Raw genomic sequence first — 16,424 nt, forward strand, 5'->3', positions numbered from 1 at the left:
AATTGTTAACTTTTAAAGGTTTCTGAAATCTTGACTTTCCAGAAAACCAGTTCATGTGGATTCCATGAAAATGTCTCCTAATTGATAGACTTTAAGATTACTGGGATGTGTTTTTAAATCAGTTTCACTTCTGATGCAGATGATAAATTTAATATTTCAAATGTGAATGTGAGCTCATGCATTGCAAGCTTATATAATCAAAGTATAATAATTTAATTTTGGCTTAAATGTATGATTAATTATTATTATTACATGTTTAGGGGGATCTGTGGCTCATTTGCTCAGTAAATATGGAGCCTTCAAGGAGTCGGTAGTTATTAACTATACTGAGCAATTACTTCGTGGCCTTTCATATCTCCATGAAAACCAGATCATTCACAGAGATGTCAAAGGTAAGAATTTACTTCATTACTGTCTGCTTATTACCAGTAAGCAGAAAACAAATGTCACTTTAAAACTTGGACCTTTGTTGATAGTTTCTAACTTGAGCTCCACTATGGGGTTTTTTCCTCCAAATCCCTCCTGAGTACTCAAATTTCTTCTAAGTAAATCACTAGAATTACTAGAAGTGAAAAGAACTTTCAAGATAATACATACTGCCTTCCTTAAGCTGTGACTTTTACACAGTCTTATGGCTAATTGGTAGCAAACCAAGTACAAAATACAGGTCTCTGATTCCCCCATCTTGGTCTCATGATATACTGCTTCCCCAAAGGTTTCTGTTCTTGGTTTTATTTAAAATAACTGGGATATTATAAACTTCTTTTAAGAAAGTGCCTCTCAAATCTGTTGCAGTTTGGTTTATTAAAAACAACTTTGGGAAATTCCCTGGCAGTACAGTGGTTAGAACATCACACTTTCACTGCCGGGGCCTGGGTTCAATCCATAGATGGGGAACCGAGATCTTGTAAGCTGGGTGGCATGGCCAAAAAAAAAAAGCAACTTGGCTTTCTGACATGAATGCCTTTTTATAACATTAATTTTTTTATTAAGCTATAATTATGAAATTACAGTATAAAGTCTGAATTGGTCTATCTAGGTCAGTATGTTTAAACAGAACTTTGTCTCAAAAGTGTAAACTACACTAAAAATAGAGCTCTGAGGAAAGATTTTGTTAGGAAAAAAATTAAAGGCTTAACACTAAAGTTTCACAAAATCTCTGCTTTTATTCCTAATGCCTTGATGTTTTGCCCCATTTTCCCTCTGAGGCTTTGGATTTTATTTATTTTACATTGCGGAGAACTATGTACCTTTACTAATGAAGTGAATTGGGAAGAAGAGTAGATTTCTCTGACATGCGGTCTTTGTGTCATTGTCCTATTTCATTAGTAGCATTTTACTGAGTTTTTAATCTGTTGTTTTTTAACATAGAAGATTATTTGCTGTTTCTGTTGGCAGGTGCCAATTTGCTCATTGACAGCACAGGTCAGAGACTGAGAATTGCTGATTTTGGAGCTGCAGCCAGGCTGGCATCAAAAGGAACTGGTGCAGGAGAGTTTCAGGGACAGTTATTGGGGACAATTGCATTTATGGCACCTGAGGTGAGAAGCAACTCTGCGTGTGATGAAAGAAAATATTCTGGAGCTCGGTGTGGCAGCATAACACCAAATGGTTTTGCAGTGTTATCCTGTATGTACTTACTAATTGGAAGTCTACAGCCCTAAAACGAAGGTTTTGATGATATCCTTGATTTTCAGGCCCTTAATCCCTACCTTTCCATAGCCTTTAAGCAAATCTTTTAAAACCTATTTCTAACAAAGAATTATTGGATAATTTATAGTAGTTGTTTTCTGGCAAACCTAAAGTACATATAAAATAAATGTGTTCTGAACTCGGTCTCTTCCATTGTGTTCAGAGCTCTTCATGTTCATACACAGTGATCACTAGTTGTCCTCTTGAGTTTACTAAGTGTACTGAGGCGACTTTGAAATTCTGACATGACTGCTTCAAAAGCTCAGTTTTCCAAAACATATTTGTGCCAGATGGGAAATTAAGCTTATTAATAAAATCCCAGATAGTCTATGGAATTGCTCTTTGTACCCCTGTTTTGCTATGAAGTAGAAAAACTAGGACCCATAAATAAAGAATGGCTTTCTCTCTTTGTAGTGAGTCACGTTTCCAAGTTAACTCTGCTTTATTTTAGGTCCTAAGAGGTCAGCAGTATGGTAGGAGCTGTGATGTATGGAGTGTTGGCTGTGCTATTATAGAGATGGCGTGTGCTAAACCACCTTGGAATGCAGAAAAACACTCCAATCATCTTGCTTTGATATTTAAGGTAATCATGAGATAAAAATGACTTCTGCTAAAGTTGGCAACAGGCAAATTTTCATGGATTCTTCTTCACTATCAATCTAACATGAAAGCATATCTTCTTAGAAATAAGTATATGTGTATCTAGGAGTTGATATGGTGCAGTGAATGTTGGCAGCATGAACAGTCAGTTCTCATGCTTTATAAAGGCACTGTGAACACTGAATTAGCAGATACTGAATCATTGCTCCTGGGTGAAATATGTACCTGTATATACATACACACACACACACATCAAACTTTTAAATTAAAATACTGGAAGCTCTTCATGTATTGTACTGTCACAAATTTTTAAATTTATTATTTCCTGTATTTAAAAAGTTCATACCTGAGGCAGAGGCCAAGGCTGTTCTACAGAACTGACAACTCTCAAATTCACTTTTTCCATTTCCACCAGAGAGTAATGTAATGATTCAGTTTTTAGCATTTGAGTTAGACCTTTGCTTGTTTAAAAGCTTGGGCTTTGGAGTCGTACAGACCTGGTTCCATCCTTTAATAGCTATGTGAGAAGGAAAATTATTCTGCCTGTCCTCTGTTTTCTTGTTTATAAAATGGGTGTAATAACAACACCTACTTCATTAATTATTCGTATCACCTTATGAGGATAAACAGAATTACCTCTGGGCCTGAGTAAAGCACTTAAACCACAATCACCTCTGTTGCTGAGTGGCTAGTGTAAGTCCTCCAAGCTGACCCCCAGCACCTCTCACCTGCCGTAACCTCCTCCAGGTCTCCCCATTCTTGTAAAATTTCCTCAATCACCTGGGGAGAAGAAAATCAGTGCAGTTGTGTTTCTGATGTACTCAATTGACTGGCCAGGTTTAGTCTTACTCTGAGTAGCTCTCTGTGCTAAAACAATCAAACAAACAAACACAGAAAATGTGCAATGAAGCAAAGAGGACAAACCATTTTGGAGAATATGAGGAAAGCAGAATTGATTTTAGTGCTGCTGCTGCTAAGTCTCTTCAGTCGTGTCCGACTCTGTGTGACCCCATAGACGGCAGCCCACCAGGCTCTGCCGTCCCTGGGATTCTCCAGGCAAGAATACTGGAGTGGGTTGCCATTTCCTTCTTCAGTTCATGAAAGGGAAAAGTGGAAGTGAAGTCGCTCAGTCGTGTCCGACTCCCAGCGACCCCATGGACCGTAGCCTACCAGGCTCCTCTGTCCATGGGATTTTCCAGGCAAGAGTACTGGAGTGGGGTACCATTGCCTTCTCCATGATTTTAGTGAATGCCTGCCTAATCATTTTGATGCACCTTGGCCTTGTTCATTTGAGACAATAAAGAGGACTGCAACTCCCATCTCATCAGGAAGTATTTGGTCAAGTTCATGAGTTTTACCATAGACACCTTATTAGGAAAAAGTCCACCCACTTCTGTTTTAATTCCTCTGTATAGGATGCATAGGTTATGAAATATATGCACGAGTACTTCTGTATCAAAAGCACTAGTTCTGGAGCGCTTTAACACTAGTGTTTTCTCTTAGATTGCCAGTGCAACTACTGCCCCATCAATTCCTTCACATTTGTCTCCTGGTTTACGAGATGTGGCTCTTCGTTGTTTAGAACTTCAACCTCAGGACAGACCTCCATCAAGAGAGCTACTGAAGCATCCAGTCTTCCGTACTACGTGGTAGCCAATTATACAAATAAACTGTTACAGAGACAGGATGCTCAACAAGAGAAAAGAACTTTTGTGGGGAACCACGTTGATGATCTGCCGGTCTTCATGCCACTGAACAGCTATGAACGAGATCAGTGGGGAACCCTTACCTAAGTATGTGATTGACAAATCATGAATTGTACCTAAGCTTAGTATGCAAAAGTCCACAATTTGTGCAGAAACTGTAAACCGTGCCTTTCAAAGAACTGGCCCTTAGTAAACAGGAAAGCAGTGAAGTCTGCATGACTAATGAACAGAGCATAATTTTTTGGAGCACTTTTTCAGCAATATTAGCAGCTGAGGGGCTCAGGATCTATTTTAATGTTTCAATTATTCTTCCATTTCATATTGTGATCACAAGCAGGGGGTTCTGCAGTTCTGTTGTTTTTTTTTGGTCACTGGCTGTGTCAGTATCTGCCTCTTTTAGGTCAGAATATGCTATAAGTAGCAGTAAATAAATATATTTTTAAAAGTTGACAACTTCTTTATGACCCACAGTTGACCTTTTTTTTTTTTAATGCCGGGCAGTTGTGGTTCATTGTGCATTTTACTGTTGGCCCATTCATTTCGTTTTTGGAAATTACGGTTCTATACTTTCATTTCACCTTCATTTTTGTTTAATATTCAGGGAAAGGTGACCTTTTCAAACCACACACAAAAAAAGTAGAACTAGATGTGAACTAGAGTTTATTAAATATCTTGCTGTTGCAAGAGTTTTTTTAAAATACGATTTTAAAACTTTGTTTTTAAAATTGGAATATGATAAAATACTACCTTCACTGAGTCAGTCACTGCTCTTCTCATGCAGGTTAAATATAAATTAAGTGAAAATCAAATGTTCTCTGTGATGCAGCTCACAACCAAGATCAAGATGACCTTGAAATGTATTTGAATTTTATAATTATGTTTCTTTAGTAGGAAACTTCACACCATTTAGGTCTTACTCTGTATGTAATAATCCATCATTCATCATCACCACTGATAATGTTAACTGCTATTTTCCTTCCACCATGTATCATCTCTTTACAGTAGGCTTGGCTGAGAGATACCTAAAGAAAAATTAATTTAATTATGCAACTACAAACAAGTGTTTCCAAACAATAAATTTGCTTCAAACTTGGAAAATATTTTCAGAAAGAAAAGTGACATTGAAATTTCATTTACGCACTAATTCGTTGGATTTTGCACAGTTCTCTTAATGGTTTTTATCTGAACTGAATTCAGATGCATGGAATCCTGAAGGAAAATGGCAGCTCTTTTACCCTTTTTCTGTGAGTTTTTTAAATCAAGTACTGATTTAAGTATTTAATACAACTTTTTGAGATGTTCAGTTTTAACTCTTCAGAAGCCAGTTGAATTGTTGCCGAGTTAAATAGAATTGGTTATTCTCAAAGACTCAGGATAAGCTAAATAAGCTATATATAGAGTACATTTTAAATGTACAACACAAATTGGAAGTAAAATAAGTTACAAGATAAGTTTACAGGGCAGTTTTTTTTTTATATAAATGAATGTGTTTCTTAGTGAAATTTTACATTCCTTTGGTTGGAAGATTGGCAATATTTGAAGAGTTAAAAATAGTACTGAAATGTGAAGTTTGGTAGCTCTAAATGTGTTGTTATTTCCTTTTTTTTTTTGACTACTTTAGAATTTTCACAGTTCTAATAAGATTGTTTCCAAGTCTCGCATGTGCAAGCTTTAAAGGATGCACTCTTGCCATTTTATGTACTGGAAGATCATTGGTCAGATTAATACTGTGTCTGACAGAGATGTAAACTGTATAAACTGAGGAACCTCAGCTAATCAGTATTACTTTGTAGACCACCATGCCCACCACATTTCAAACTCAAACTGCCTCTAGATGTCAGAATCCATTGTTTGAGTTTGTTTGCAGTTCCCTCAGCTTGCTGGTAATTGTGGTGTTTTGTTTTTTGTTTTGTTTTCAATGCAAATGTGATGTAATATTCTTATTTTCTTTGGATCAAAGCTGGACTGAAAATTGTAATGTGTAATTATTTTTGTGTTCTTAATGTTATTTGGTACTCAAGTTGTAAATAACGTCTACTGCTGTTTATCCCAGTTTCTACTACCTCAGGTGTCCTATAGATTTTTCTTCTACCAAAGTTCACTTTCACAATGAAATTATATTTGCTGTATGACTATGATTCCTAAGACTTCCAGGGCTTAAGGGCTAACTTCTATTAGCACCTTACTGTGTAAGCAAATGTTACAAAAAAGAATCTCTGGGTTAAGAAAATTTGGCTTAAATGTATTCTTTGTTATTTTAAATATATCAAAGATATTTTAATTAAAATTTTTACCCCATTGAACCAATTTTATAGTATTTGTACCTATTTTGGTGTTTTGTCTTTATAGTAAATAAAAGTTTTTGAACAAAGGTTGTTACTTTTATTTATTTTGGAATAATTCCATTCTTAAAAAAAGAGTCCTAGGAATACCACAAAGCACTCCCGTATACCATTCACTCTCAAAAGCCCCACCCACTCAGGTTATATCCTCTATTACAACAAAAGGATCCAAACCAAGATCAGCTTTGTTCTTAGTTATGTTTCTTGAGTCCCAGTCAATCCAGAACTCTTCCTTCTTCCTTGACCTTCGCACCTTAATTTATTGTTTTATAAGTCGTTCAGTTTCCATTCAGTGCTTCCACGTGCTTCGGTTCGGAGTGAGCATCTGTGACAGGAACATCTCAGAGGTGATGCAGGCCATGTTCTTTTCAGTGTCTCACATCAGGAGGCATACAAGTCAGTTTGTCTCCTTGCTGTTGATGTAAACTGGATGATCTGACAGGCTTCACCACAGTACTCTTGCCCTTTATAATTAATATCTACCTTTATATTATTTTGTAGAGTTGATACTTTGAGACTAAATCAATATGTTGCTATTTATCCAACTTTAGCTGTCTTACCTGAATTATTACTTTGGTTGGTTGCCAAACACTGATTTTTCTGGTTCCTGCACACCTGGGGTGTGTGTGTGTGTGTGTGTGTGTGTGTGTGTGTGTGTGTGTGTGTGTGTGTGTGTGTGTGTGTGTGTGTGTGTGTGTGTGTGTCTGGTGTGTGTGTGTGTGTCTGGTGTGTGTGTGTGTGTGTGTGTCTGGTGTGTGTCTGGTGTGTGTGTGTGTGTGTGTGTAAGTCGTGTCCAACTCTTTGTGACCTCATGGACTGTAGCCCACCAAGCTCCTCTGTCCATAGCATTTCCCAGGCAAGAATACTGGAGTGGGTAATAGCCTATCCCTTCTCCAGGGGATCTTCCCAACCCAAGGACTGATCCCAGGTCTCCTGCTTTGCAGGCAGATTCTTTACTGGCTGAGCCACCAGGGAAGCCCCATATATTTATTAATGGGCATTTTGCTATAAGGAAGACCTTTCTCTTCTTTCATTTATTACTCACATATCAAAATGGGTTTGTAGATTCCTGTTCAGTGAGATAGAATTCACTACTGTCATCACATATTTACTCAAATTGTCACGTTTAGCCATTGGGAGCCTCTCAGAGCTTAGCTTCTCTCTGGACTGACAAGCCACCCGTTATTCTTTGACCACTTCTAGACTTTCAGGCCCATCTTGTGTGTTTGCTTCAGCTCTGGGATCAGCATTTTTCCAAAGATCCCTGACTCCTTTGGTATTAAAAAACGGTGCTAGATGTGCTTATTGCTCCAGGGTGTCACTGCTCCCACGCCCTCTTAGTAGACAAAGCTAGAATATATATGTATGGTTTTTTGCATACATGTGCAAAATATACACACACATACACAAAAACCATGAGTTCATACCAGTTTTCAATTTCAGTCTACCACTACCCAGATTCATTCAAGATTTCCCTCTTTCCATATCTGTAACTCCTTTTCTGGACAGTACGAAACCTGGCTTCCATTTGCTTCAATATATTGACTTATGCTATGGTTAGATAACATCACAGACTCAATGGATGTGAATATGAGCAAACTCCAGCAGACAGTGAAAGACAGGGAAGCCTGGCCTGCTGCAGTCTATGGGGTCACAAAGAGTCAGACATAACACAGCAACTAAGCAACAACAAACTGACTGACTTGCTCAAGTTCTCCACCCACCTATGTAACCCGTAAGGAAAGTAACCTAAAGGCAAGGTAAGCTGTATACTTTATTTTTCAGGGTAGTTTTAGGTTCACAACAAAATAGAACAGAAGATTCATGGACTACCCATACACTTCCTGATCCTACATATTGCATAGCCTCCCCCACTATCAACATCAAATGCCTTTTTGACAAAATGAAGGAGAGCATTTTAAGAAATTTTTCTTTAAAAAAAAATAACAAAATTACATCTTTTTTTAAAAACCTTCCCTATGTGGCTTGACATGTCATAAACTTGCATATAAATACTACTACTGTTCCCAGACAGCAACAGATAAACTTAACTGATCCTGTTCATATGACTCTTATCATGATACAGAAAAACATAAAAACCATCCTATGTTAAAATTGGTGGGGATCAGAATAAAGATTTATTCACCAGCTACTATTTGTCAGGGACACTGCAACACAGTGATTATGTTCCGTTTCACAAGTGAGGAGATAAGGTAATTTCAATCATTCTGCAATTCAAGGTGTACCAGGGAACTCATTTGGCCGACCCCAGGTTTTAGTCTTTGATTGTATCTTGTTTTTATTGTATTGTCTACTTTCATCGTTTGTATTTCTGCTCAGTAGTCGTTTTTCACATGATCACCCTGCAAGATAGGTAATGTCACTGAAAAACTGAGTTCAGAAGCCATCCTGTGTCTCTACATTCGTTTTAAACTTTCTGTAATAGCTTGGTTTTAAATGTACACCTTTTAAATAGGCTCTGAACATTTTTCCTAAAGGGTAGACTTCAGTCATTTCAGGAAAATACTAACTTTGAGTAAAGCTTTCTGTTTCAGAGGAATTAATAAATTAATTCTATTGTTCTTTGGTTCTATTTAAATGATATTAACAGTTTTTAAAAATGGCCAAATCTGCAGGTTACATGGAATCTAGAAAAATGTTGGGGTATCATGTCCATATGGAAATGCCAATGAATACAATTGTGAACTGACATAGTAGTAATTCACTTGTTATAAAATAGAATGTATGAAGTACTGCAATCAATGGAGAACACAGCGACAAACAGAAATGTATGTAAAATGCCATATTTCCATGTTGTGACAACTTTTAGGTTTGTCATTTTTTAAATTTTGTTATAAGCAAAAGTCACATGTTGAATTGCCACAAGCAAGGAAAGGATGGGCCTTTTAAAGTAGGTAATGATGATGGACACGGTAACTACGGAGCCTGAAGCATCACCTGGGTCAAATCTGGCTCCTGCCACTTGCCAGTCGTGTAACTCCTGTTTGACTTTCTGAACCTCCATTTCTGCATCTATAAGATGAAACCAACAGCTTTGAAGACAGCCTATATAAATGGCTCAGTACAGTGCTAGGCACATTGGATACACAATATGTATTTTGTGAATGAAGTGACCAAAGAGTCACAGACTCAAATGCCTGTGGGGCTAGAGTACCCTTATCAGAGCTTTTGGCTGATCTGAGAGTTCAGGCCAAATTCATGTCCAAGGGGGCCCACGGTTACCATGTTGGAATTGAAGAAAAAAAGCCCAGTATTGCCAAAACCTGTAAATTTTCAAAAGAAGCTGGAGAGATCTAGATGTTACATGCAATTCCTTGATGTTTACACACTAGAAGCTAATTTTACATTCTTACAAGGAACTGTAGGCTAAACAAAATTCACATGCTTTATCTGGCCTGTGACTAACTGCTTTTGACTTCTGAGCTGGGTCCAGGCTTGTAAAATAAAGTAGAAAATGAGAGTGAAATCTCAGCTTTGGGAAACTGAATCCAGGAATTTTGTCTTCTGATATACTTGATATAAGGGAAAAGTGGAGATGCTGATTATAAATGCTAGAGAACTAATTAACCTGTGAGGAGAAAATTAATGTCTGATTTTATGCACTAGTGTGAAGTGCTTACCACTAAAGCCTAATTACCATGTAGCAAACTATACATGAAAATGAAAGTGTTAGTCGCTCAGTCATGTCCAACTCTTTGCAACCCCATGGACTCTAGCCCACCAGGCTCCTCCGTCCATGGAATTCTCCAGGCAAGGATACTGCCATTCCCTTCTCCAGGGGATCTTCCCGACCCAGGGACCAAACCCAGGTCTCCCACATTGCAGGCATATTGTTTATCATCTGAGCCATCAGAGAAGCCCACTAGGCATATGCAGCATTCAAATATGCCATCCCAGTGGTGCAGCTAAGCCCGTGAGTTTCATCTTTCAATGGGCACTCTGCATGATCTATGACTAAAGAACTTCACCCACAACAAGCCAACCTCATCACTCTGCATCAACCTGGTATCACTATGACCCCTACCCTACAGCCCTCACTTCAGCTTTGCCTCATGCTGAAATACAGTGAGGCTAAACCGATGATGTAAGATTCATGCCCCAGAGTTCTTTTTCCCACAATGCTGAAATTCGTATTAGAGTTTATTTTTGAGATGACTAAGTGTTATTTTTCCCTTAAAATCAATTTGCTTAATGAGCTCTCCCAACATCTACAGACATACTCAGAGGATGAGGGCTGTAACTAGGATGAAAGGGAAAGAAAGAAAAGGAAGGGAAATAGTAAGAAATGGGGAAATATTGGAAAACCTTTGGCAGGGAGTAGCATGGCCATATATGTATTTTTTTAAAGATCATTCTAGCAGTACATTGAAGAAATAATCAAATGGGGCTGGCTGAAGAAGAGGCAGAGAGAAAGTCAGAAGACAACTGCAATATCTAGATAAGAAAGTATGAGGGGGAGGGACTTCCCTGGTGGTCCCAGTGGATAAGACTGAGCTCCCTGGTCAGGGAACTAGATCCTGCGTGCTGCAACTAAAAAAAAAAAAAATCCTGCATGCTGCAACTGAAGGATCCCACAAGCCACATGGAAGATGAAAGATCCCACACCACAACTAAGGCCTGGTGCAGCCAGATAAATAAGTAAATATTTACAAAAAACAAAGTATGAGGGGAGAGTGATGTCAACCTCAATAGAAGATAATATCCCTACCAACACTGAGTGATGAAGGAACAGAAAATCTAAACAGACCAATAACAAGAAAGGAGACTGAACTGGTACCCCAAAGCCTCTCAACAAAGAAAAGCCTGGGCCCAGATCGTCTCGCTGGGGAGGTCTATCAAACATTAAAGGAATTAATGCCAATCCTTTTCAAACTCTTCTAAAAAACTGAGGAGGAGGGAACCTCCCAAGCTCATTTTATGAGCCCAGCATTACCCTGACACCAAAGTCAGGTAACTAAGATGAGAAAAAAGAAAAGTACAGGCCACGGGTGGTCCAAGATGGCAGTGTGGGAAGATATTGAACTCATCTCGTCCCACACCAAATTGACATTCAGAACACTTCCCTCCAGAAAAGATCTGAAAACTCACTGACCAGTGCCTTCATGACAAATGATAAAAGAGCCACCCTGGGACAAGCAGGAGAGGCAAGGAGTGGTCTTACTAAAACTCCACCCGCGGAGCAGTGATCCACGATCAGGAGGGATGTCAAAAGTGCAGAGCTTCTCCCCGAGGAGGGAGGGGTTCGTGCCCCACATCGGGTCCCGCAAGCCTTGGGACCTGCAGTGGAAGAGATGAACCCCCAGAAGGTTCTGGCTTGGATCCTGGACCAAAGGGCTGTAGAGAACTGAGATCTCTCTCTTAAAGGGCTCACACGCAGACCCACTCACCCTGGAGACCAGTGTAAACACAGCAGTTTGAAAAGTGCCTGTTCTCCATTCTGACTGAAGCAATTTATTGATACATTTCCCACCAACAGGGTAGGAGGGTTCCTTCATCTCTGCATCCTCTCTAGCATTTATTACTTGTAGACTTTTTGATTATGCTCAATCTGACTGGTGTGAGGTGATACTTCATCATAGTTTTGATTTGCATTTCCCTAATAATTAAGCTGTATGAGCTGTTTATTTATTTTTGGAAATTAATTCCTTGTCAGTCACATAGTTTGCAAATATTTTTCCCCATTCTATAGGCTGTCTTTTCATTTTGTGTATGGTTTCCCTTTGCTGTGCAAAAGCTTTTAAGTTTAGTTAGGTCCCAATCGTTTACTTTTGTTTTTAATTCCATTACTCTAGAGATGGATCTGAAAAGATAATACAATGATTTGTGTTAGAGTGTTCTGCCTCTGTATTTTCCTTTAGGAAATAGTCTTACAATTAGGTTTTCAGTTCATTTGAGGTTTATTTTTGTATATGGTGTTAGAGAACGTTATTTCGTTCTTTTATGTGTAGCTGTCCAGTTTTCCCAGCACACTTACTGAAGAGACTGTCTTTTCTCTACTGTGTATTCTTGCCTCCTTTGTTGTAGATTAAACATAAGGGCATGGATTTACCTCTGGGCTCTCCACTCTGTTCCATTCATCTACCTGCCTATTTTTGTGCCAGGAAAGTATTCATTACTATACCATTGTAGTAATTTATGATATAGTCTGCAATCAAGAAGTGTGATTCCTCCAGCTTCATTATTCTTTCTCAAGATTGTTTTGGTTATTGGGGGTCTTCTGTGTTTCCATACAAATTTTTAAATTATTTGTTCTAGTTTTGTGAAAAAATGCCATTAGTATTTTGCTAGGGATTGTACTGAATCTACAGATTGCCCTGGGTAATATGGTCATTTGAACAATATTAATTCTTCCAATCCAAGAACATGGTATAGATACATCATATGTTTTGTGTGTTTCTGTGGTCTTCGACTTCTTTCCTCACTGTCTTCAAGTTTTCCAATATGGGTCCTCTACATCTGTAGGTAGCTTCATTCCTAGGTATTTTCTTTCTGATGCAATGGTAAATGACATTGTTTTCTTAGTTTTCCTTTCTGACATTTCACTGTCAGTGTGTGGAAAAGCAACAGATTTCTGTATATTGATTTTGTATCCTTCAGCTTTACCACACTCATCAATATGAGCTCTAGTAGTTTTCGAGTAGCATCTTTAGGATTTTCTATGAAGAATATCATGTCATCTGTGAACAGTGACAGTTTTGCTTCTTTTCCAATTTGGGTTGATGTTTCATTTTACTCTCTGATTGCTGCAGGTGGTACAAAAGTGGCAAGAGTGGGCATTCTTGTCTTATTCCTAATCTTAGAGGAAATGCTTTCAGATTTTCACCACTGAATATAATGTTATTTGTGGGTGTGTCATATATGGCCTTTTTATGTTGAGGTATGCTCCCCCTATGCCCACTTTCTGGAGAGTGTTTTTATCATAAATGGATGCTGAATTTTATCAAAAACTTTTTCTGTATCTAAGTTGTTAATGTGTATATCACATTGAATGACTGTGGATAGTGAAAAATCCTTGCCTCCCCAGGATAAGTCCCATTTGATCATGGTGTATGATCCTTTTAATGTATTGTTGGATTTGGTTTGATAATGATTTTGTTAGGATTTCTGCATTTATGTCATCCAGTAATACTGGCCTGTAATTTTCTTTTTTTGTGATATTTTGTCTGGTTTTGGTATCAGGGAGATGGTATCCTCACAGAATGAGTTAAAAAAATGTTCCTTTCTCTACTATTTTTTAGAATAGTGTCAAAAGGATAGGTGTTAACTCTTCTCTAAATTTTTGGTAGAATTCACCAGTGAAGCCATCCGGCCCCAGACTTTTGTTTGTTGGGAGTTTTTAAATTGCTGATTCAATTTCGGTACTCATAAAAGTTTTATGTCATGAAAAACAAAAAAAGGGATAGATTAAATTAGACTAGATTAACTTTGGCCCAATTTTAAAAGCAAATGATAAAAGAACAAACAGCTATAAAAGGTATTTTTGAAATGTGAAAAATTTAAATAGGAGCTATATTCATGGTAGTGAATTACTGTTCACTTTAAATGTCATTCTGACATGAGTGCATGGGCATATGTTGTGTGTGTGTGTGGAGACAGAGAGGAATTGTTACAAAATGTTAACAACTGATGAACCTACATAAAAGATATATGGTTGTTCCTTGCACTTTTCTATAGGTTAGAAATTTTCAAAATAAAAAATTGGGAAAATATTTCTGTTTGCATATTCTTCAACTTGGTTTCATTTATTTTTGCATTTTACCTTTATTCCCTTTTTTTTCCCTGTAATGGGCTTCCTGTATTTCAGTGGCAATTCAGCCTTCACTAACTGACCGCCAGTAGATTTAGGGAATTACACATCGTAAAGAATCGGACACGACTGAGCGACTGTACTGAACTGAACTGACACAGCATCCAGAAGAGGGCAGCAGAGTAAACGTTTTCTTTAATGAAAGGATGATCTTAGCAGTGTACTGACTGACAAATAACTGAAAATCAGACTTTACACTTCTTTCTCAAGAATAAATCTCACTGCTCCTTTTAGAAAATTGAAAAAAACTCAAGGCAATTCACTGATAATTCCATTTTTCCAATCCAAACCTTAAATTCAGCGTTTAGCCATTTTCTTAGAGGACAATACTATTGTGCTATCCCCTTGAGACAAGAGTTAACAGTTTACAACCAAAAAAAGGCTTTAAAAAGACACTTGATGCCTTCTTTGCTGGTTTCCTCTTCTCAAGACCACCCTGCTCTTGGCTGACTCTCACCAAATGCTGCCAACCGCTGTTCCTCTGAGCGTCTCGAACTATTCCCACATGCTAGTGCTCTGCTTAAGGACCTTCAATGACTACCTACTGCCTATCTCAAGATTTCATAATGGTCTGATCTTACTCTGCCTATTTCGTTTCCTACTATTTATAATGCAAATTTTTACTCTGAGTAGACCCCACGATATTCATTCCCACTTCTGCACTTTTGCTCATGCCAATGGTTCTCAAACTAGATGGCAGCAGAGTGGTTGGGGAAAGAGGTGGTTGTGCGTGCGTGCTCAGTTGTACCCAACTCTCTGTGACCCTATAGACTGCAGCCTGCCAGGTTCCTCTGTCCATGGGATTTTCTGGGCAAGAATAATGGAGTGTGTTGCCATGGGATCTTCCCGACCCAGGGTTTAAACCCGATTCTCTTATGGCTACCTACACTGGCAGACGGCTTCTTTACCACTAGCGCCACCTGGGAAGCCTGGAGAAAGAGGTGAGTTTTGCTAATTCACAGACTAGCAGAGAGCATTTTTTTCTCCTTTTTATGCAGTCTTTTCTTTAACTTTTACTTTCTGTTTTCCAAGGGAAAGTATGAACACAGTCCTCCACTACCACAAATTATCCAGCCAAGTTTTCCCCATTTGGGGAAGTTGCAGCGGTCAACACATCTGGATAGGCCTCGCCCTGGGAAAACCACCTTCATGGTAATTATTTCACACAGTATTTTTAGATCCTAAAGCACAAAATGACTTCAAAATACTTTGTGTCTAATTTTATCAATATGCAATATGCTACTGTCATTCACGGAACTGACATTAATTTCAATATCTGAAGTTAATAAAACGCCTTGTCACAACTTTCCTTTTAAAAATTTGCATTACAATATGTGGCTCTAACACTCAATTCTCATTTTTGTCTTCAGACCCCATTATCCTTTAAATTTTACTGAGAATCCCCAAGCAGCTTTTGTTTATGTGAGTTATACCTATTGATATTTACTGTATCATATTAAAACTGATAAACTTTATTTACTTATTCATTAAAAATAACAATTTAAAAATCTATAACATGTTAATATGGATAACTTATCTTTATGAAAAAATAGCTAAATTCCCCCAAATAGTGAAAAGAATGGCATTTTAATATTTTTGCAAATCTATTTTATTTCTGGCTTAACAAAAGATGGCTGGATACTCATACCTACTTCTGCATTCCATCTGTCTTACCTGATATCATGTGACCCGTAAAAAACTCCACTGTACCCTTGTGGGAGAATAAGAATAAAGACAAATAACCTCTTAGTACTATTATGAATATAGTTTTGACCTTGCAGATCTCTAAACAGGTGGTAGAGACCCCCAGTGTCACTAGGCAGAACTTTGAGAACTGCTAGTTTATGCTATGCCTTCCTTTCTACCTCTCTTCTATCTACTTCTCTTTGAAGGATTCCTTAACTCCAGTAACTCATACTCAAATTCTGTGGTACATATTATTTAATATTTATAATTATGTTTTTCCAACAAGACCATAATATTGAAGTTGGATGCAGGCACACAGTCATCAGTGAATAAATATTTGCCAGTATGTTACCCACATTAGATGATGTAGCTATTCAAGTAGGCTCCAGAATATCCACCAACTTCAAACATTAACTCTTTTACAGCAAAGAACCGTGAAATAATGACTCATGCAAAATAAGCTTGTCCTCCAACAGTTTGAAAAACAGTTCTTTCTTGGACAAAGTCAAAGCTCTAAGTTATTTACTGATCCAGGACCATAAAAAATATTAAGTGCATAAATTGCCAGGA

General features: G+C 37.9%; 1 protein-coding gene across 6 annotated transcripts in view; it reads left to right on the forward strand.

The window, feature by feature from the left end:
* Positions 1 to 6,369, forward strand: part of MAP3K1 (mitogen-activated protein kinase kinase kinase 1) — a 77,526-nt gene extending 71,157 nt beyond the window's left edge. For all 6 annotated transcript variants that reach the window (XM_081517924.1, XM_081517919.1, XM_081517920.1 and 3 more), the window contains 4 exons: positions 261 to 392; positions 1,399 to 1,541; positions 2,144 to 2,275; positions 3,796 to 6,369. In XM_081517924.1, coding sequence (XP_081374050.1) covers positions 261 to 392; positions 1,399 to 1,541; positions 2,144 to 2,275; positions 3,796 to 3,945 — 557 coding nt within the window. In that variant the 3' untranslated portion in view covers positions 3,946 to 6,369. The remainder of the gene's footprint in view (positions 1 to 260; positions 393 to 1,398; positions 1,542 to 2,143; positions 2,276 to 3,795) is intronic.
* Positions 6,370 to 16,424: the final 10,055 nt, after the last annotated feature.

The sequence above is a fragment of the Giraffa tippelskirchi genome, chromosome 8 (assembly GCF_054371585.1).
Source record: "Giraffa tippelskirchi isolate mGirTip1 chromosome 8, T2T-mGirTip1v1.2.pri, whole genome shotgun sequence".
NCBI classification, from domain to species: domain Eukaryota; kingdom Metazoa; phylum Chordata; class Mammalia; order Artiodactyla; family Giraffidae; genus Giraffa; species Giraffa tippelskirchi.